This window comes from Bos mutus, chromosome 11 (genome assembly GCF_027580195.1).
Source record: "Bos mutus isolate GX-2022 chromosome 11, NWIPB_WYAK_1.1, whole genome shotgun sequence".
Taxonomy (NCBI): Eukaryota; Metazoa; Chordata; class Mammalia; order Artiodactyla; family Bovidae; genus Bos; species Bos mutus.
Window position 1 is genome coordinate 63,479,439 of NC_091627.1, and position 20,902 is coordinate 63,500,340.

At 45.8% G+C, this 20,902-nt stretch overlaps 1 protein-coding gene across 8 annotated transcripts in view; it reads left to right on the forward strand.

The window, feature by feature from the left end:
• BCL11A (BCL11 transcription factor A) overlaps positions 1-20,902 on the forward strand; it is a 101,537-nt gene that overhangs the window by 69,288 nt on the left and 11,347 nt on the right. For 4 of the 8 annotated variants that reach the window (XM_005890492.3, XM_070379532.1, XM_005890496.3 and 1 more), the window contains exon 3: positions 16,374-16,475. The exons of the other annotated variants lie outside the window; for them this stretch is intronic. In XM_005890492.3, the coding sequence (XP_005890554.1) occupies positions 16,374-16,475 (102 nt within the window). The remainder of the gene's footprint in view (positions 1-16,373; positions 16,476-20,902) is intronic. 8 annotated transcript variants of the gene reach the window in all.

Here is a 20,902-nt window from a genome sequence, read left to right on the forward strand (position 1 = left end):
CCAAATTAGAGGAAAGCTGTTCGACAAGCCCCCTCGCATGAGCTAAGTGTCACAGTGCAGATAATCATTACATCTAACAAGCTCCTGATTTTTAACAGAAGCTATGAGGTGAACTTGTTTATAATGGTTCTGTTTCAAGGTGCGGTGGGGGGAGGTGGGGAACCACCCTGGCCTGAAAAAGAAGAAAGAAAGAAGGAAGGGAATAAAGAAAGAACAAGAAGGGGAAAAGAAAATAGGGGGTAAAAAATAGGAAAACCAGGAGGAAAAAAAAATGAAAAGAGACTCTCATGCGAGTGCTTAGACTCTACGCCTGGTTCTTGCTTTTGTCGCTGGCTGGAGCAATCAGATACATCTTCTGTTTTAGATTTTCCTTACTGTAATCTATTTCTGTGAATATGCCAGCTCGTTCATTTGATGTTTCCCGGAGACAAGCCTCCTCTGTGAGTTATTTCTGACCATTGCAGCATTCCACAGGGTCTGAATTGTTGAAAGCAGTGACCCAAACCATAACAACTTGAATATTACAATTGAAACACGTGATGTAGACAGTGGTTGATTTGGGGCTGTATCTTGGATGGACCTCATCTGTCCCCAGGGACTTGCCTGAGATCCCTTGGGGTCTGTCTGAGCCCAGACCTCCTGACCCTGTCCAGAGCTCAGTGCTCAGGGCAGTGGAATTTAAGTCCTGGTTTGAGGCGATTTTAACCAGCTTTCAAAGGCCCGAGTGGAGCCGATCATTTGTGGACCTTCCTTTCTGGGTGTTCCCCCTGTCAAAACCGTTTCTCCACATGGGATACACATCAGAGGGGGAAAGGGCTGTAAACCTTGAGGGTTGGCCAACAAGGTTCAGGAAGCACAGTATTAAGAGCCGCACTTCTCTTATTCCTGTTGATTCTCCCCAAACTCCCCACACTATCCTTGCAGTTATTCATTGGAAATAAAATAATATAAATCACACTGCCTGATTCTTTTCCAGTGCCTCACAGAATAATCACAGGCTGAAGTGCAGGTTTTCTTGCCGTGTGTTGATCAGTAAATCAGATTTTGAGCATTTATCAGCAAAAGTTAGATTTAAGCATCGTTCCTGTAATGTTTGAAAGAAAGAAGATTTGTTCCGGTGGGGACTCTGCCAATCAGTGATCTTCCAGCTTGACTCTGCTATCAATTATTGTTGCAATTATTTGTCTAGTTGGATATTTAAAATGTCATCAGAAAGAGATGATTACATATTCCAGAAAGCAAGGCACTGTATAATCAGATGAACTGAATCCAGTTAAATGTAGTGTGGTACCAACCTGTCCTTCAAAGTGGAATTCTTGAGCTACCACCGACGGCAGCAGCCTTCTGCCCGGTTTTCAGGAAGCCGATCTTAACCTTGGGATGCAGCGTGCTGCTGGGGTCGGGTGATACTCAATTATGGGAAACTTTCCAAGTCTGAAAATGGAATTGCTCCTTCAGATACACAAGAAGTGCATTTTGGGTTATCTCATTCAATTCATCTGCAAATCTATAAATAAGAAGTCCCTCTATTCTTCTTGCTTCCTGTGGATTTAAATGCCAAATCCTGATTTGTGGCAAAGTTGTCACATGTCCCTTTTCCCACTCTCTCTCTGCCTGGTGCCCAGGATCTAAGCGGTGGCAGTAGAAATTACAACTGTTTGGAAGCCAAGAAAAAGCTCCATTTCTCACTTTTCTCCAATTCCGGATATTCTCGGCCCTGCTCCATCCATCAGCCATCTCCCCACACACCTCCTCCACCACACACCCGCCTTCTGTCCACACCACCAACAGGAAACAAATACAGCTCCAATTTTTTTTTTTAAATGGAGGCAAAGAAACCACAACCTGAACAAATAACAAAAATACTCCCACCAAACTGTCTACATAGAACGATCACAAATGTTCTAAATGTGTTGAAATCACCCCTTCACCAGGCCTGCCCCCTCTCTGGGCATCAAGAGTGCCCCTGAAGAATGAGATTCTAGATCCGAGAGTGTTTTCCACGCCGTCAGCCAGGAAATGTTAGTCCATCCCCATTATTAAAACCAAGTGTAGGTTCCGGAGATGTTTTCTGTATCTCGGTGGGTTTCATGAATTTGAGAATTTTTGCAGGACTTTTCCTAGTTCATGTCCCAGAGAGCATGCCGAGCTCTTATGATTCCAGAACCCCATGGTGGTCAAAAGGCTTTTCCCACCATATTATAAAATTTTGGGGTGAGGAATCTGCTAGAAAATTCATCTCGTCTGTGAGGTGGGAGTGGGGATGGGGAGAGACCTTTCAGAACACAGGAGCCCTGGGTTGTGTGTGCTGGAGCATGTGGGAGAGAGAAAGAGGTAGGGAGTGGAGAATCTAGAAAAATGACTTAAAAAACATCACATTTCATTGAAATGGAGAAAAGATATTGTCTCTGCTGCCATCACCTCCTGTCATCTTCATCTTGCCTGGGTTTCCCTGCCAGGCCTTGCAGCTTGGGGTGATTGGGATCAGCTGACCACGCTGCCCTACCAGGGGAGGTAGAACTTGCTTTGAGCCTGGAAAGCAGGTTATATGCTTGTGGTGGGTGGGTGAGGTGGATATGTGAAGACCACAAAGCAAGGGTGCCAAGGGCCGAGTTTAGCTCTTAGGAGATGTAGAGGGGGCCTGGGGGTCTGAATGGTTTTGCTTTTCCTGGGATCCCTGCCTCATTTTTGTTCTCAGGGTGTACGTGTTTCTCTCTTGTTCTCCGGCACATCCCATAGGCAGGGGCTGGGCTTGGGCCTGGGGCTCGGGCTGGGCAGGGACATGCCAGTCATTTGGCTGGGAAGCCCTGGCCCCGCTGAGCACTCCAGGGCTTTGCACCCTCTTCCCTGCCCTCCACAGGGTGGTGCCAGAATCGAGGACAGTCGGGGGATGAGGCGTGGGCTGCTGCAGGCAGCCTCCTGCATATGAGGCGGGGAGGCAGATGAGGTCATCCACACAGCCTTCCACGCACCTTCCAGAGCTAGCCTTATTTACCCTTTTAGTGGAGCAAAACCATGTGATCTAAAGAGGATTCCTTGAACTGAAGGACTTTGCACTGTTCCCTTTCTCAGGGCAGAAAGATGGGGCTGTAGGTAGGGGATGAGAATAGAGGAAAGTGTAGGAGATTACTGAAAAAAAAAAAAAAAATGAGATGATGAAGGAGAGGAAAGGCAGCCGGACTAGGTAATTGGGACCAATTCATCAGAAGGCTTAAGGAAATTTGACATCTATTGTAACTCTTCTAACTGTATAATTACGCAGCATTTGGAAAGTGAATTATTAACTTGATTGTCTATAATGACCGTTGAGTAAATATACAGTCACAGGTTGTCAACATCATACAGTGAACTGATGGGCCAGCAGCCACTTTCAACTGGTTGTAATCATCTCCTGGGTCAAGGCTGACCTGGAGGCTCCGGGGTTAGTGAATCATTTACAGGAGAGACCTCAGCGACTCCAGGAAGGCAAGGTCCCCCTGCTCACTGCTGGGTCCTTGGCAGCTCCTTTCAGCCCAGGTCATTTAGAATCACCCTTCAGGAAGAAAAGTACCCTGAACAGCATGTGATTTAAGAGTATTGATTGAAGGGATGGTGCTGGGTGAGGAGAGGTGGACAGTGCGCGATTGGGTCTCAGAAGGCTGGACTTTAGTTGGGACCAGAAGTGGTGGACACATGAGGATCAGATGAAGCCCTGGACCCATAGTGTAAGGTGGGAGGTCGTTTGCCGGCCCTGCCTTTGTCTGACCAGGGGCCTTGGTGCCCCCCGCCCCCTGAGCTGCAGTGCCCCGGCCCTAGGTGCGGGGTCGGGTGCGGGATGGGGGTGTAATCTCCGTGGGGCCTCCTCCTGGGGAAGTCCGCAGCTCGCTCCACACTGGAGGAGCAGCCTTGTCAGCCAAGAGCCGCAGGCCATAAATGCAAAGTATGGTTTAACAAAAGCAGCTTTTGAGTGAGAAAGCTGAGTGGAGTTGTCTCAACCTGTCAACTTCAGATTTCTTTCCTCCTCCCCCATAAATCAAAAAACGGTTGGTGGAAGGGAGGGACAGAAGCGTTTCATTTTCAGATTTTGTAAGAAAATAAAATCAAATCAAAAGAACCTGTCCCACGCTGATACCTTACATGCCAGGTTTGAGCCCGCGGCAAATTTTTGTGGCCATGTAATAAGCCTCTTTAAAATGGTGACAGACCCTTGACTCTTTGCCTTGAATTACACTGATAAAAGACATTTTATTGCGTTAGAGCCGGGGCAGGAGTACAGGATGGTTCTTGCCTGGTCGGCCTCTTTGAAACCCCATCAGCCCTGCTGTCCACACTCCGCCGCCTGACAGGGCTGGAGTGTGATGGTGGCGGAGATCTGTGGGCCGGTGACAGAGGGGGCTTTTAGCCTGAGGGGCTTGTTAGGGAGAGGGAAGCGACTCCATTCCTAGTGCACCTGGGAGACCTTGACGTGGGTGGCTCCGGGTCGGTCTCACGTCTGGCGCTGCGTAGAAAGGAGTGTAACTGGGGCCTCATTTGCCAGGCAGTCTTAGATTCAAAACAAGAAATGATCCTGGGGACTCCCTTCTCATGTGGGACCCCCTTGATGTCTGTAGAAACAGGAAAGGAGGTTGTGGCTCCAGTGCCCGGAGAGGCCAGGTGTCACAAGCTGAGTTCTCAAGCGGACCTGTCCAGTGGGTGGAGAGGATGGTGTGTTCTTGGCTTGGGGAGCTTGGAGGAGTCTGATAGCTTTGTGTGTTCCCTCATTGAATCATCAGAGTTAGCAAGCCCGAGAACAGCCGGTGGTACCTCCCGAGTGACTGCAAATCATACACGTGGGCATCTTTTTTTATTCAAGAAATTCTTTCCAGGTTGGTCAGTGGGATAAATGCAGGATTTGAAATTGGGTAAAAAGCCAGGAAAATGAACTCTGAGGCCAAGAAAACAGGCCTCCAGTCGATAGGCTGTGGCTGCCTCTCCTTTGTTCTGTGGGGCTGTCAGAGAGGTTAGGACTGAGGCCAGGGCTTGGAGGAGGAAGGTGCTGAGCGACTGAGCCCATGGGAGCAGAAGTCGGAGGAGCCTGTGGGCGGGCAGAGGCCTGTTTCTGAAACAAGGACTTGCTGCCGTGGGACGAGGCCTGGCCTCGAAGCCCCAGAACCCTCCTTGAGTCAATCTCACCTCAGGCGAGAGGGCAGCCTAGTTTTGTTCCTGAAGAAATGTCAGAGCCTGACCTGCTAGACCATTTTTTTTTTTTTTTTAAGTTTGTAGAGCTTTGAAGCCTTAAATTAGTTCTCATAATTTCCAAGCAGTTCTGTATTAACCATCGGACATAATAAGTTTTAATTCTGGAGAATGGCTAATTCTGGTGCTAAGGATCTCTTGGCCAAGGTTGTCACAGAGCATTAGGCCCTTAGAGCGTGCCTTTCCCCCACTTCCCTGGATGCTCACACCCCATTTTACCATCCCAGGAAGGCAACACACTGCCTGCAAATGTCTTTAGGACGAGCACCAAGACACTCAGACGGCCTGGAGGGCTCTGAGGTGAATGGTGAACGGGGAGCACAGCTTGGTCCCCAGGTTGGAGGGCAGGACTTTGAGTTCCAGCCCTGCCCTCACTACCTGAAGCAGGATGCCTGAGAGATCTTCCATCACCCAGGGAGGTGAAGCTAACACCTTCCCTCACCCCACAGGAATCCTGTGGGGTCAGAATGTGAGGAAGAAGGCTTTGGGGAAAAGATAAAGCCCTGCACAGAGGCCGCAACATACTTCCTTTTTTATTTTAGCCACACCTTACGACAGGCAGAACTTCTCCAACAAGGGATCAAACCCACACCTCCTCTGTGGACGCATGGAGTCTGAACCCCTGGACTACCACGGAAGTCCCATGACATACTTTATTAAGAAGGACAAGGCTTGGAGGCTTGACCAGGCCTTCCTGGGGCCACCTGTGCTTCTGTGCCCTTTTTCTTTGAAGGTTGCACACACCAGTCCTGGAAGATGAAACCAGAAAATCTCCCAGCTCTCTGGGCCTGCTCATATCCATCTACCATGCTTCTTTCCTCCAGCAGCATCGCTGCCCACATCTCACCAACATCCTCCTCCACAAGGCCTGAGAACACCTGAAAATATCAGGGGCATTCCTATAAGTGCCAAGCTTGGTTTTCTTTAGCTTATTCTGGCATTTTCTTGAGATTGATAAAATGGTTATGTGGAGGCATAAATTCTGTTTGTTGCGAGTTGACATAGATAAAAAAGGCTCAGGGTGGCCCCTTCAGAGGAATTTGGGAGTTGCGTGTTCTGCTTGCTTTGATAGAGAAGTCCTTCTCTGCCCTGGCTGGTGTTATCAGAATTAAACGTTTGCTGAGGAAATGGTCAGTCTCATTGGATCCACGTTTACAGCCCGAATGCCTTCCTTCCCTCAAGGGCTTCCCAGGTGGCGCTAGTGGTAAAGAACCCGCCTGCCAATGCAGGAGACGTTAGAGACTCTGGTTCAACCCCTGGGTTGGGAAGATCCCCTGGAGGAGGGCATGGCAACCCACTCCAGTATTTTTGCCTGGAGAATCCCATGGACAGAGGAGCCTGGCAGGCTACAGTCCATAGGGTTGCAAAGAGTCGGACACGACTGAAGTAACTTAGCACAGCACGTCATGTGAAAATGCATGTTCCTCCAGGCATCAGATCCTGGAGAGATGCAGGTGTAGCTTTCCAGGTGCTGGGGCTATGATTTTCCGGCCTTTTCTTTTCTCTGTGGGGTGAGTGGGGTCTGTGAATACATGTGCGTGAGGCTGGACAATTAGGGCAAAAGAAACATGTCTGGGACTTCAGTTTCTTCATTAATCACCCCTTCTTCTAACCACAAAGGTACTGCGGTTGAGTCCCACTTTAAGAAAGTCCAATACACACCAAATCTCATCAATGGAAACCGATAAATTAGAGGGTGATTTTTCACATTACAGAAAGATTGTTAACTTTTCAAAAGGTTTCGCCACAGGGTTCCTTTAAATAGTGAGCTCCCCCACTGAATTTAAAGTGTTTGTTTACAGATCATTAACTACTTGACAGAGAGGTTGGGGAGGGGGTGGAGGAAGAAGCACTTAAAAGGTAAAAGTGTTAGAAGCCCTGCCAATTTTCGATGAGCCTGGAAGGGTGATGAAACATCCCTGAAATTATGTCCGTTAGCAAATGTGATTCAGTTTACAGAAATTCAGTTTACACTCGGCTTTCCAGGAACACTGCAAGTTGGCCGAGGCAGGGACCACAGGGCGCTGGGGCCTGGCTTCTCTGGTTGGGGTGGCTGGGAGAGCACTCTGGCTTCTCTCAGAGTCCTGTGTGTGCCCTCATGTACAGGGGGTGCCAGGCTCTGGCATGAGGCCAATCTTTGCCACTGGCCTTCTGGCACGGACAGCAGAGACCTTTCCCCTTGACATTTAGCCTGAGTTTGTGGGAAATTCCTTCCTGGTTCTCTCTGACCTTCAGTCTCTTTGGCTCAGGACTCACCTAGGTTTCCTGTTGAAACTCAAGACAGGTAAGCTTTGCGAGACTGTGCCCCAGGAGATTGGAAACCAGCACCAGGCCTACATTCTGAGTCTTAAGAATTAGCCTGGGGACCAGCCCACACTGGCCTCATCCTGCCAGGTCGTAACAGGGTATAGTTCCATCCTGGCCACCTTCTAGGATGGGCCGTAGTAGGTGTCTTACTTGTGCCCTTGATCTGGTCCCAAGGAGACTCAAGACTCGCTTGGGAGAAAGAACTCATTCATCTACTCCAGTCTTCTTTTTCTAAAGATGAGAAAACTTAGGGCCAGTAAGGGGAAGTGCTTTACTCAAAGTCACATAGCTGGTGAATGGCAGAGTTGGGATTGAAGAACTTAAATTCCTGATTTTGTTTTAGCAGTCTCTATAGAGGAATGGGGCTTCCCTGGTGGCTCAGAGGTTAAAGCGTCTGCCTGGAATGCAGGAAACCAGGGTTCGATCCCTGCGTTGGGAAGATCCCCTGGAGAAGGAAATGGCAACCCACTCCAGTACTCTTGCCTGGAGAAGCCCATGGAGAGAGAAGCCTGGTAGGCTACAGTCCATGGGGTCGCAAAGAGTCAGACACGACTGAGCAACTTCACTTTCTATAGAGGAATGAGCCCCTAACATCCTACAGGAAGAAGGGAATCTGGAAAGAGATTCAGGGGACCCATGAAGGAAGGAACCCATTGGGCAAGGCCCCTTTAAAACTTGTTTCCCAATTCCACTAAATAACCTGAAAAATAATCTTGGGTAGAGGCAAGTGCACACACACACATGCATGCAAGCGCACGCACACACACACACACACACACACACACACACTCACTCACACACACTCTCCCTCACACCCCACCACACACAAACAGATTCCTCCATATAAGGACTCAGAGCCGGAGTAGGGTTACCCCCGCCCTCCCCAGGGCTTTGAAGAGAAGAAAGCAGGGAAATTTGGAGGGAAGGTCAAGCTGATGATTGAAGAGACACAGCAGTATAGGAAAATCTCCACATTTCTTGCACAGTCGTTTGTTGAAAATGTGTCAGCAAGTACAAGGCCATCTGAAACTAGCAATGATACATCTGAAATAGATTATTTAAGCCGGGGAGGTGGTATTGCGAGGAAGAACATGGCTATCAGCACTTGTTTGGCTGACTCAGAGGAATAAAACACAGTGAATTCTGCCTTGGCAGACCACCCACCATTCATCAGGGGGAAAAACAGTCAAGGTGGTGGGGGACGGGGCAGAAACAAAACAGGACAGATGAACTTTCATAGTTTCACCAGCATCCACATGGCTGCAACCATTATTGTAAGAAAATGTGATGTTCGAAAATAAGAAGCTGTGAAAGCTGAATCCTTCACAAAAGTCCTGAGGGTTTATTTATTTAGATGACTATATCCTCTCTTGTCAACTGAGTGGATTTGTCCATGATGTTTTGATTTAAATATACTACCTGTTGAGCCCGTTTGCTCTGAGTATACCTGGAGCTTTGCTTCTCTCTGGGCATCCACACTTGCCTTTTCTTTTACCTAGAAAGGCCTTCCTCTTGACTCTCCAGGTCTAGTCCCTAAATTACCTCTTCCTCAGAGCCACTGTCCTATCTTCCAAAATTCCTTTGAATTCCATTGCAGTTTATCTGTACTTGTCTTGTGACACACTTTCTACTTTGGAGCATAGCGATTCCTTTCCAGGTCTATCTTCTCTACTAGATGGAGTTTCCTGTAGGGAAGTCTGTGTCTGAGTTTTCTTTGTTTTGCCCACAGAGGTAGCCCATTGCTTTGGGCATTATAGGCATTCAGTAAATAGTTGTTGAATGAATGTGTCAAAGAATGAATGAATGGAATTTATACTGGGTACACAAATTTTGCATAGTGAGGTACACAGTTAAACCAAGGGAAAAAAAAAAACTGTCGTATAAGATGATTTGTCTTTTTATGCAGCTGCCCTTCCAGTCTCCTCAAGTTCCACCATTCTAAGGGAAGAGCTTAAAATGTAATAAAAATTTATCTAATTCACGATCAAGTGAAAATACTTTGGGCCTAGAGCCAAAGAATATTATTGGAATGAACTTTTTTCAACACCCTAAATTTAACCAGCTGGAATTCTTTTTTTAAGTACCATCCTATTCAACCTTTTGAAATGAAGGATTTGCCTTTTAGTGGGAAATCTGCATTTCAACACAAAGATGGAACAACACAATAATGTCTTTGGCTTACTTATTCTTCTGAAAAGCAGGCTCCCTTTTTTTTTTTTTTTTTTGAATTATATGCTTTGCTTATGTTAAAGGCACAGATTGCAGAAAATTCTGTTTAGGCCTGACAGATTGGTGGCTTGCATTTTTTCATTTTTATAGATAAAGGGGCATGAAAGATGTCATCTCTTCTCCCCACTGATAGAGTGGATGCCTAGGGTGAGAACTCTTTTAACAGGTGAAATTAGTAACATGTTGTTTAGATAATCAAGGCTCTGAGATGATAAAATTGGTTTAAAAAAGGAGGGGGGCAGAGTTTTTAAGTGAGTGATTGATGAGATTAAAGTCACTGGTGAAGTATCTAGGAATACAAGGACCATGAACAAGTTTCAGCAAAGAAATTCTATCAAGTGATGTCTGTAGAATTCTTGTTTGCTTTTGATTGTACAGAACATCACAAGTTGGTAAAATCTTAGCTAGTGAAAAAGCATAGTGCTGGGAGATGTGCTCACATAAATGCTCGTTTCTAGAACAAAAGGGAATGCAATTTTGACAATATCAGAAGGTTAATTAAGAAGTCTGTGAGCAGTGATAAAGCTGGCACATTTTCAGTCAGACTGACACAACTCAAGACACAGGTATTGCTACTGTTGGCTCTATAATATTGTATTAGTCAAACTATAATATACATACTCTAGTAAGTCACAGGATCTGAGAGATGAAGGCTGGCATCTGTCCTAAACAGAGGGTCAGGAGATAGAAGGACATTCAGTGGATTTGCTTTCAGTTAGATAAAGAAGCCTCTATCCTAGACTAGCTGCACTGTCGTTATTTTTGTGATTTAGATGCAGTAATATTACTACAACTAGAATGAATTCATTCATGGAACTTTACAAACTTTCAGGACACATTTTAAGTGTACTCTGTAATTTGGCTATTGGCAGGGTGTAGAGAAGAGACTTGAGAATGCTGGAGCTGGAAGGGACAGTTCAGATCAGATCAAATCAGATTAGTCACTCAGTCGTGTCCAACTCTTTGCGACCCCGTGAATCGCAGCACGCCAGGCCTCCCTGTCCATCACCAACTCTCGGCGTTCACTCAGACTCACGTCCATTGAGTCAGTGATGCCATCCAGCCATCTCATCCTCTGTCGTCCCCTTCTCCTGCCCCCAATCCCTCCCAGCATCAGAGTCTTTTCCAATGAGTCAACTCTTCGCATGAGGTGGCCAAAGAACTGGAGTTTCAGCTTTAGCATCATTCCTTCCGAAGAAACCCCAGGGCTGATCTCCTTTAGAATGGACTGGTCGGATCTCCTTGCAGTCCAAGGGACTCTCAAGAGTCTTCTCCAACACCATAGTTCAAAAGCATCAATTCTTTGGTGCTCAGCCTTCTTCACAGTCCAACTCTCACATCCATACATGACCATAGGAAAAACCATAACCTTGACTAGATGAACCTTTGTTGGCAAGGTAATGTCTCTGCTTTTGAATATGCTATCTAGTTTGGTCATAACTTTCCTTCCAAGGAGTAAGCGTCTTTTAATTTCATGGCTGCAGTCACCATCTGTAGTGATTTTGGAGCCCAGAAAAATAAAGTCTAACACTGTTTCCACTGTTTCCCCATCTATTTCCCATGAAGTGGTGGGACCGGATGCCATGATCTTCATTTTGTGAATGTTGAGCTTTAAGCCAACTTTTTCACTCTCCACTTTCACTTTCATCAAGAGGCTTTTGAGTTCCTCTTCACTTTCTGCCATAAGGGTGGTGTCATCTGCATATCTGAGGTTATTGATATTTCTCCTGGCAATCTTGATTCCAGCTTGTGTTTCTTCCAGTCCAGCGTTTCTCATGATGTACTCTGCATATAAGTTAAATAAACAGGGTGACAATATACAGCCTTGACGAACTCCTTTTCCTATTTGGAACCAGGGTCCTTTATTTTGGCCTGTCACCAATAGAGAGATTCTTCCCCATTATAGTGGACTGTCATCCATTCTTTTCAAGGAGACCCAAGGTGAGTGGGAGGTCACATTTCACAGGGTGACCCTTCCTCTTGGGAAGAGCTCTACTCCCGTGCTTCATCTTGTTAGGAAAACAGGGAAATTATCTAGAAATGTGTGTTTAAGAAAAGAAATACATAGATGCACACATACACTTTAGCGAACAGCAAACATCCATACATGTATGTACTTCTCTAGAGAGGCCTGGGTTTTCAAATCTTGATAAAAGTCGGCACCTGGAGCAGTCATGCAGTGCTTTGAAAATGTTGCCTTGTGCTCGGCTGTTTCCGCCCATTTGTACATCAGCAGGATTACTTGTTGATTGGTAGACAGTGATGTGGCTATATGACATACCCAGGGATTCGTTTTGGAAACAAATAGCAGGTCAATAGTTAAGGAGTCTTTGAGATGTTCTTGAGGAAACCTAGAACTTGATTTAATGATCTTCAATTCCAGGGACGTGCCACCTGGCTTATAGCGCTCTCTGTCAAAAGTTGGTCCTGATGCACATAGAAATGTAAAGTGACCTGTGCACAACATTCAGTCAAAACCATTCCCAATTCAGTAAAGATTTTTAATGAGACTTGAGAAAAATAAAATTCATTATTTATTATTCAGCCATAAGGAACCATTGTAACCTAATAATGCACAAGGTCCCTGGGGAAGGAAACATCAACCCACTCCAGTATTCTTGCCTGGGAAATCCCACGGAGAGAGGAGCCCAGCAGGCTCCATTCCATGGAGTCCCAATGAGTCAGATATGACTTAGTAAGTAAACAACAACAACAAATGCATAAGGCATTTCTGAGGCCCTAAATGGAAATGCTGGGTCTGGAGAGACTTTTATGCAACAGAACAGGTTAAAGTGCTTTTCACCGGAGGAGTACAAGGCATATGAAAAGATTGATTCAGAAGAGGGCCACATATTTGCAAGTCCAGAAGGGGAAACAGGAGTCCAGTACTGGCTACATTACACCATGCGGCGTGCCACAGCTGCATTCACAAACACTTCCACTTTTGTGGAAGCAGTGAGGACATCATCTGCCTGGCAAAAGCTGCTTGGGAAGTTATGCAAAGAGCGTTCCCTCTTTGAGTCTGGGGCTGTTCCTGGTTAATGAGGAAGGGTGGAACCTTGGACTCCACATGGAGGGATCCTTAGGAATTTCCCAAGCTTGCTCTGGTCCTAAAGGAGGTGAGTTCCAGACAACCTCATAGCCAGTGGATCTCTGCCAGGAGAACATCAAAGCTTCCAGCTTCCATGCCTCCTCTTACCCTAAGACAGTGCTTATGAAACTGGATTGTGCATACAAATCCCTGGGAGTGCTTGCTAGACAGAGGTTTTTGTACTCCACTCCGCCCCTCCCCATCAACCCAGTTTTTGATTTAGTAAGTCTAAGGAAGGGCCTGGGACTTTGCATTTCCTTTTTTGGGGGTGGGGTGGGGGCACTTCGCATTTCCAAACAAGCTCCCAGGTGATGCTGATGTTGGGCTTGGGTCTGCACTTTGAGAACCACTGCCCTGAGAGGACTACCAAAGAAATAAAGGGAGCATAGGTCAACTGCCTACTTCCCTGCCAGCCAGCCGAGCCCACCTCCCCCTGGGGAGAATGAAAATGTGGGTGGGAGGAGAAGAGGCCCTCAGTCAGGGGCAGCCTGGGGGGTGGGCAGAGCTGCTGGTTGAAGGTGATGCTTAGAAGCATTAATTGTGAGACTCGACTCTGTCTAAACCGTGATGAAATAATTGAAAGCATCATAGCAAAAAGTTAAGCCCTAGGGAGGCTATTAACAGTTTAGCATTTCCAGTTCCTGTGGGGATGTTGATTCTGCTTACCAAGGAGAATGTGTTTAGAGATATGTTTGGTGGGAGAGGCTGCAGAATCAGCTGGGGCTGCCCATTGCCTTTGGTTCGTGGGGGAAGAGAAATGCAAGTATGAGTCTCACTCACAGAGACAGTGTCAGGAGCTTGTTTGGCTCATAGGAATGGTTTTGTTTCTCTTCTGCTGACTCTCAGAGGGGAAGCAGAGGTAGAGGATGACAACAGTGGAGGTGAGCCAGGAGGCTCAGGAAGCAGATCAGGTGGTGTTTTCTAATTTTGAAACCAAGTCAGTTCATTCAGACTGTTTGAAAGGCCCACTCAACACCTCTGGGCTGGATTCTCCTCCAAGAGCGGTTATTCCTCCCAGTGGTTCAAGAGAAAGAGATCCCTCCTCACTGGTACTTCTTGGGCAGTGCAGAACATGGTGGGAACCACAAGAGGGAAGGAGAGAGATGGATATCCCAGAAAAGAGCACTGGATGGACAGTCAGGAGACTGATTCTGATCTTCACTTTGTGGTTAACCATCCGTCTAGCTATGAGCCAGTCACTTCATTTCTCAAGGCCTCAGTTTCCCCACGGAGAAGGCAGTGGCACCCCACTCCAGTACTCTTGCCTGGAAAATCCCATGGATGGAAGAGCCTGGTAGGCTGCAGTCCATGGGGTCGCTAAGACATGACTGAGCGACTTTACTTTCACTTTTCACTTTCATGCATTGGAGAAGAAAATGGCAACCCACTCCAGTGTTCTTGCCTACAGAATCCCAGGGATGGGGGAGCCTGGTGGGCTGCCGTCTGTGGGGTCACACAGAGTCGGACATGACTGAAGTGACTTAGCAGCTTAGCAGCAGCAGTTTCCCCATCTACAAAATGAAGGCATTGGACTTGATGATCTCTAAGGTTTTTTACAGTTCAGAAACCAAAACCAGATCTTGGTGCTAGGTACTCAGAGACTTTCCTTGGTGAGGCCTCACTTTGCCCTGTGGCCTAGTGCTATGGGAAACGGGGTTAGGCTGCTACCCCCAGAAGCTTGGTTTGCTCTAGGCCAGTGGGTTAGTTGAGGAGTTTGCCAACAAGAGATGCATGCAATTGGTTAGGCCTGGACAAGGTTAACAGTTCTCCAGTTTCGTGCTGGAGGTCTAGTCAAGGCACCAAAGGGTTGCTTCCCAGAGTCAGGGGTGGGGAATATGAAACGAGACTACCCGCATCTGAACATCTAAGTACCTTGTTGCTCTCATGTTGGGGTCATAGTACCCTGTTGTGTGGGTCTCCTAAGAAATGGATTTCAGTCTTGGTGACAAACAAATTTATTCAATAGCTGAGGCAAGAACAAGTGCAAAAATGCATTCTCAGATTTCTCATTGAAAAACGCTATGACTAAATCTGTAGTTAATTTCACCCTCACCTCTCAATTCATGGAATGTAAGCAGTTGGTTGAAGGCATGCTTGTTTTCCAAGTCCAGTCTTCAGCTTTTGCTGGTTCATTGTGTGGTATTTGTTTTTTTGGGGGGTTGGGGATGGTCAGGGAGGAGGACTTGCCTCTGTAGATGGTCCTAGGCAGCCTCCCTGGGCAGGCCCGGTAACAACAGACTTAAGAGCTTCCATGAGCGCCACGCCATTGTTAGCCACCAGGCTCCTTATGAAAGGGAACCTTGTGCTGGTCGCCCTGGCTGTTCTTGGCAGTGTGATCTATAGAAGGAGAACAGGACGTATTTTACACTTGAGACCTGCTATCCTAGAGTATAACAACAACTCTTCTAAGTGCTCTTAATATTAAGCTAATGGAAAACATACTCTGTTTACTCACCATCAAAGTCTGTTTTTCTTCTCTGCTGCCTCCCCCAGTCATCTCAAACTCCAAGCCGCTAGAGCGCACGGAGCGTCCCTGCTCCGTCCCTCTCTTCTGTGTCTCAAGATTGACTTATCCATGCTTGGTTAGCTCAAGGTGGCCTTGCAAAAGCTAGGAACTCACCATATAAACCATATAATCCCCAGGTTGCGCAAACCCAATATTTCCTTTTTCACAAAAATCTCAGTGCTAGAAATGCTTGATTTATGGCTAGATTTATGTTTATTAGTGTGAGCAGTCATTTTTCCTCACCAGGATGCAGCCCAGTGCAGTGGAATAGAGAAGGTGGGCCACTCTTTCTGGGTGCTGCTGTTTTTGGAGTGCTGGTTGTCTCCTAGTCACTGAGTGGCAGGATTCCTTATCCTAAAGGTGAGGATTTGGCCAAATTACCTTAACCTTCAAGTCTAGTCTTTACGTTGCTTTGTGCTATAAGAAGACATGTCTATATGGGGTACTCCATGGATAGAATTCCAAGTCCTGAGATGTCCATGGTTTCCCTATCATTGAAGGTGCTAAATACAGCAGGGGAAGTGTAGGACAGGGAAGGCAGAGTGGAACTCTGTTCCAGAAGGAGAGAGTCACAAACGCACTCATTTTCTGTTACCATATTGTTTTTTGCTTGAGCTTGTCTATAAGTAAAGTAAATGTATGCACGTAAGCCAGCCTTGCAGATAACCTCGCCACGTTACCAGCCTGCCGATCATACTGGCAATTTCCTTTTGCTATTCACACATCTCTTATTATAAAACAATAATCAGACTAACAAATGAACCAAAGAACACTCCCCCTCCTACCCCATACCTAAAACATCAACTCCCTTCCCTTTTGTCAAAAAAAAAAACCCCAAATTAAGAACAGAACTGTGGGAAAGAAGTCACCACTGTTCATTTGATACAGGCCTTGGGCCTGTTCACTATCTGCAAGGCTGTTGTAATGATGTTAATCTATTTTAATGGAACTGAAATGTGATATCCTGTGGTTTACAATGCACATTGTTTATAGCTTTCATGCTTGATTTTTGGGTTTCTTTCACAGATAAACTTCTGCACTGGAGGGGCCTCTCCTCCCCTCGTTCTGCACACGGAGCTCTAATCCCCACGCCTGGGATGAGTGCAGAATATGCCCCGCAGGGTATTTGTAAGTTGAGCATTATTTTCTTCTACAAATGTCCATGTGTGTAGAGATGAGAGTTGCTGGAAATTACCCTTACGTTTTAAGTACTGAAAGGAGTTACTTCCAAAATACCTTGGCATCTGCATATGTGTATCCCATTACTCATTTGGCACCTGGCTCCCCCAGGTCATTCAGCCCCAGTGACTTTTTTCCTTCCCCCCTTTCTTTTTCTCCTTACTGAGGGCATGAGGCTGACAGCAGCTCCTCCCTGTTGGTCTCCTCCCCAGGGTCTTGTGTGGCTCCATGACTGGTGACTGCATAGGTCTGTTCAGGGCCCATTTTATTGCTGGGCATTCACCCTCATGGCCTCATTTAGAGGACTTTGAATTTACTCCATGACATGTGTCTTTAGCAGAGACCAGAACCAGAAAGGACTCAGTTCAGAGTTACTGTAGAGGTATCCTCATGCATATTATATATGCATGTACTTTTAAACATGGTATATTTTTATATATGCATTGTACATTACATATATAATTTCTACTTGTTTTTCTCCTAGATTCAGAGAAAAATGCACAGCATTGTTGCTAAAATTCAAAGATACCACCCCCCACCCCCACCATCACTATCACTGTCTAGTTACTGGTTCAAGCCAACTTTTATAGTGGGGACCTTCTTATGAAATTTAGATTTGTATGTTTATAAAAATGTTTCTGAAAGATGTTGTTTTAAAAGGTAATACAGTTTGCCTCTGTCTGTTGGAATCCATGGTATGAGTCACACATGGCTAAAAAGTCTGAGGGGGAGGGGGTGAGGGCCTGGGGCTTGATTCTACCCCAAATACAAAAAAGTGGGCTCAAGAAGAAAAGAAATGTGATGTCTAATTTGTATTTAAGGAAACCGTTTTTATTTTGAAAGTAAATGAAAAAAATGAAGAGCCAGGAGTTGGGGCCTTCAAGGTGGCTGGTTTTCAGATGGGAGGTCAACTAGACCCAGTCTTCTTGTCAGAATGGTATCTGCAGGGCAGGGCCTACAGCCTGAGATCAAACTGGAAGCTGGTTGTTTATTTTTATTAACTCCTAGGTAATTCTAGCTAACAAAGAGTTATTGTATGAAATTTCACAAGCCCTGAGGTCCTGAGGGCTGGGTGGTGCAGGGGTTAAAAGCACCTCCTTACCCCCTCACCGCCCCAACCTAGCTGGGCTGAAGACTGGGTTAGGTCACTGATTGCAGAGAGCTCAGGGGGTTGGACTCAAGGTGTCAAGTGCCTACATGCTGACTGGGTGGGGAGAGCTCTCCTCGTTTTGCTGGGGGTGCCTGCCTGGGGCCTGTCCTTGGCTGTGTGAACAGAGCCTTTGGAAGGAAGGGAGGAGAAAAGAATGGGGCATAGAGGGGAGGATGGAGTGGGGGCCCAAGGGCTGCTGCCTGGGAAACAGGCGCCTTCTCTACAGCTTCATCCTCCTGAGGGCAGGGAGTTTGATCTGAGGGGGTGGGAAACTAGGAATCTTCTAGTTTGCTGGGGCCCATGCTGGCAGGGCCAGTTTAGGAGTGACCAGAATGAGGTATGTGGAAATGGGTCGTAGGGATCCAGGAAGTCCTTGGGCAGAACTGATTTGCACCCCACTGGCTTCCTTAACCTTCTGCCCTAGGCTCTCAGAGCATTTAGCACTTATGCTGTGGCCTCCTGGCTGTGTGGACCATGGTCCAGGGCCTTAAAATCACCTGCTCTTGCTTTCCTCTAACCAGGGTCTCCCCTTGGCCTGAGAAGGCCCGGATCCTGGATTCCAGTCTTGTCTACAAAAGCCCTTGTGGGTGTGTAATGTGCGGTTAGTCATCATGTTAGGTAACTAGTCAAGCCTAGGAATAAAGAAGACTCACATTAATGTTGGACATGATAGTTTACAGAGAGCTTTTGTATACATTTGTCACTCGAGCCTCACAATTCTTTAAGGTACTGTTTTTACACTCATTTTACAGACAAGGGCTTCCCTGGTGATCAGAGGGTAAAAGACTCTGCCTGTAATGCAGGAGACACAGGTTCCATCCCTGGGTTGGCAAGATTCCCTGGAGAAGGGAATGCCAACCCACTCCAGTATTCTTGCCTGGGAAATCCCATGGACAGAGGAGCCTGGCGGGCTACAGTCCATGGTTATAAAGAGTCAGACACGACTGAGCAACTAACACTACAGATAGGAAACCTAAGACTTGAAGAAATTAAATGATTATCCTAGAGCCATCAGCCAGTAAGTCGTAGAGCCAGAGTCGCTCCTCAGAATTTGCTCTTCTAAATTATAACTCCTGAGCATTGGTGACAAACTGCAAATGGGGTCATTCCTTCCTATACAATAAAATGAAATAAAGTAAAAGCTGTAGGTGAGCTAATAGCTGATTTTAACCGTTTTGATGCCTCAGAGTTCCTCTGCTCGAGGCCAGATCTCTGGTTATTGCTCTAAATCAAAACAATCCCCCTGAATGCCCAATGAGGCTCTCAAATTGAGAAGTTGATTTTCATCAGGGTAAATGAAGAATATTATTATATTTTACACGTCAATAAATCAATGTAGCCCTAATTTTGCCATGCAGGAAATCAATTCTGGTCTTTCTAAACCATCAAAGATGTTATGAACAAAGTAATTTCACAAATTATGGCAAGTAACACATTTATTGATGACTGCAGTTTAGGAATTTAGAGTCTGTGAGCACTGTAATATAATATGGTGCACTGGCATGAGCCGAGTGAAATACAGATTATATGGTGAGACTGTGATGCATCATTCGCTATTAGTGGACTGGTAATAATTACTAGTTTCAAAGCAGCTCTTTCCATGTAATCTTTAGTCTCAATCGTAACAGCCCTTCTCATTGACATTACGATTACACTAGCTGCCCTCATGATCTAGAATATCTAGTTGATGGGAATACTAAAATGAGGTAGTGAAAACTGTATGTTGTGTGCTCATTATAAGAGAAAATGCCATTTTCTCTGACCTGATGTATGAGAGAGAGGGGAGGGTAAAAGCCCAGTGTTAACATACTGTAGCATGATCACATAACTGGCTCTGAAAAACAAAATTTGAGAAAGCTCAGGGCAGCAAAATAAAATGGACTTTCCTCATTTAAGCCTTTTCAAAAGGACCTAGATGAGATCCTTAATGGAGTGCTATAGATTTTGGAATTTATTCATAGTGCCTGCAAAACCAGCACTGCTAATTATAGGTCCAGTCCTGGGTTTCAATAGAATATTATAAGGTAAAATACTATTTAAAGGCATTGGTAGTGATGAAAGTGTTAAGGACTTTCTTCAGCTGACAAATCTCCTTTTTACTTACCCAATTCAGATTGTCAGGCTAAATGTATGATAATAACACAGAGTCCTAGAGAGTCAAAGGAGAAAGCCACTGAGGGTCACGGTAGTTGGAACCAGATAGTTTTTTTCCTGCCTATTTAGGACCCAAGTCATTGTTCAACAACAACAAAAAATTTATGAAAATACTCTCAATGATGCTTTTTATTTCTTTTTGAAGCGAGGAGGCAAACAAAAATAGACAGATAATGTGATACTAATGTCAGCATTTTCTTTCAAAATCTTTCTGCCTTTTTTTTTTCCCCTTCCACATTAGGCAGGCAAATGTTTGAAACCTAATTTTGGTATCTTATCATCTAATCTTGTTAAAGAGATTTACCCAGGAGTGGGATATATTGAGTGAGATTATAAATGCATTGTAAAGTAAATTACCAGGTCAGGGCCAGGAGTCCACTATTCAGACAAGCGCTTGAGTGAGGCTGGCTTGTTTTGGAATACGAGTGTTTGGGGCTCCTGAGAAGATGCTGCCAGCTTCTCTTTCTGATTGGCTAAATGGAGGAATCATAATTGATTCATTCCTCATTCCCACTCTTTTAACTCCGTGGTGAATTTTTCCCTTTTTCAAAAGTTACTGACAAATAGTATCTGTGGCCTTAAGGAATGCCTCTCAAAAAGGGCATGTGTGCTAAGTCTCTTCAGTCTTGTCCGACTCTTTGTGACCCTATGGACTGTAGCCGCCAAGCTCCTCTGTTCATGGGATTCTCCAGGGATGAATACTGCAGTGGGTCACCGTGCCCTCCTCCAGGGGATCTTCCCAACCCTTAAAAGGGGGGACCTAAGAATATTTCCTGCTTGTGTTTTAAGTGTCTTTTCTTGAAATTCCTGGGGAGTTACTGATGTTTCTCATCCTAGTCCTCTGGCCACCAGCATCTGTGCCCTTCTGTGCCCTTTCAAACGCTGAGATGGCTGGTAAACTGTTAGTGACTCCCTTGATTTATATGTTTTTTTTTTTTAATTTAGCTAGCTCCAAAAAAGAATGATTGGGAAGTCAAGCTGGCCCCTTCTTTGCCACGGCGGCATTTCCCACTCTCGGGTTCTTTTCAGCGAGAAAGAAATAATGTGACTTAAGCAGGGCCCCTCTCCAGAC